This window comes from Physeter macrocephalus, chromosome 18 (assembly GCF_002837175.3).
Source record: "Physeter macrocephalus isolate SW-GA chromosome 18, ASM283717v5, whole genome shotgun sequence".
NCBI lineage: Eukaryota > Metazoa > Chordata > Mammalia > Artiodactyla > Physeteridae > Physeter > Physeter macrocephalus.
In genome coordinates this window covers 5,470,821-5,472,374 of record NC_041231.1, presented here as the reverse complement: position 1 = coordinate 5,472,374, position 1,554 = coordinate 5,470,821, and the positions used below count along the sequence as shown (strand labels likewise).

At 50.6% G+C, this 1,554-nt stretch overlaps 1 protein-coding gene across 1 annotated transcript; it reads left to right on the top strand.

Moving 5' to 3' along the window:
- The first annotated feature begins 472 nt into the window (after positions 1–472).
- LOC102973603 (mitochondrial import receptor subunit TOM20 homolog) lies at positions 473–1,446 on the top strand. Its single transcript, XM_055079899.1, has one exon. The coding sequence runs from the start codon at positions 734–736 to the stop codon at positions 1,430–1,432; it is 699 nt and encodes a 232-aa protein (XP_054935874.1). The 5' UTR covers positions 473–733; the 3' UTR covers positions 1,433–1,446.
- The last annotated feature ends 108 nt before the right edge of the window (positions 1,447–1,554 follow it).

Genomic DNA, 1,554 nt, shown 5'->3' with positions numbered 1-1,554 from the left:
ACTGTTGTAAATCTGGGTTGCAGGAGGCCATGTGGAGCTGGCTCCAAGGGAAGGGCTGTGGATTAGGCAGAATGATGCAGCCTCTGCTGGACAGAAGGGCGTGAAAGCCTACAGGCTGTCAGCCCCATGGGGGTCAGGAACTCTGCCCTACAACCCCTGTTGCTTTATGTCTCCCAGATTAAGGTTGCCAGTGGCTCAGCTGTACTCAGATGGACGGGACGGAGACCCGACAGCGGAGGCCAGAGGAGCTGGGCCTGCTGCACGGCCTCAGCACAGGAAGACTCCCTGAAGCCTCGGAAGATGGACTGCTGAGTGTCCCTGAGAGCCAAAGCGTGGCCCCTAAACCCCTGGGGCCTGAGCTCAGCAGGGAGACCACCTTGTCCATTGGCCTCCAGGTGACAGTGCCCTTCCTGTTTGCAGGCCTGGGACTGTCTGGGGCAGGCATCCTTTTGAACTATTTCCAGGTAAGAGGGAACTAAATGGGGATGGTGGGGGTGGGGTACTGTCTAATGTCAGCCTAGGGAGTAGGCAGGTACACATTGTGTCCAGCTTGGGGACAAGGGGCAGGACCTTCTCAAATACCATTTTTCTATAATTTGGGCAAGATCCTTTTAGTTACTGATGTCAGAGACTAACTTTAACCCAGGTTAAGCTTTAAGAGACAATTATTAGCTCATATAATTGAAATATCTGAGGGGCTGGATTTCAGGCCTGGCATGATACAGGTGCTTAAATGGTATCAGGTTACTGGCTCTTTATCTGTCAGCTCCGTTTCATTTTCAGGCCAGATTCTGTACTTAGAGTGGAGGGTGGCCCTTGGCAGTCAATCCTTTGTAAGTGTGCTCTTAAAAAACAAACAAACAAACAAAAAAGCTTTCCGCGTCCCTCGCTGTGGGTGTCGGGACAGAGCGGCGCAGTCCGCTCAGAGGGTTCTAGGCCAGCGGCTTCATCACCGACCCCACCGCCGCCGACCCCACTCCTCATCGAAGAGGAGATGGAGGGCCAGAACGGCACCATTGCCACCAGCGTGTGCAGGGCCCTTTTCATCGGGTCCTACATTTACTTCGACCGCAAGAGGCAGAGTGACCCCAACATCAAGAACAGGCTGCGAGAACAAAGAAAGAAACAGAAGCTTGCCAAGGAGAGAGCTGCACTTTCCAAGTTACCTGACCTTAAAGATGCTGAAGCCGTTCACAAATTCTTCCTTAAAGAAATATGGCTTAGTAAAGAGTCACTAGCTCAAGGTGAATATGAGAAGGGTGTGGACCATTTGACAAACGCAATTGCTGTGTGTGGACAGCCACAGCAGTTACTGCAAGTGTTGCAGCAAACTCTTCCTCCACCAGTGTTCCAGATGCTTCTGACTAAGCTCCCAACAATTAGTCAGAGAATTGTAAGTGCTCAGAGCTTGGCTGAAGATGATGTGGAATGAGAAACAAATGTCAACATAATCATTTCAATTAAAAAATATTTTTAAAATCTTTTTTTTTTTTTTTGCGGTACGCGGGCTTCTCACTGCTGTGGCCTCTCCCGTTGCAGAGCACAGGCTCCGGA

Coding starts and splice junctions, on each gene's coding strand:
- LOC102973603 (XM_055079899.1), top strand. CDS start 734: ATGGTATCAGGTTACTGGCTCTTTATCTGTCAGCTCCGTTTCATTTTC.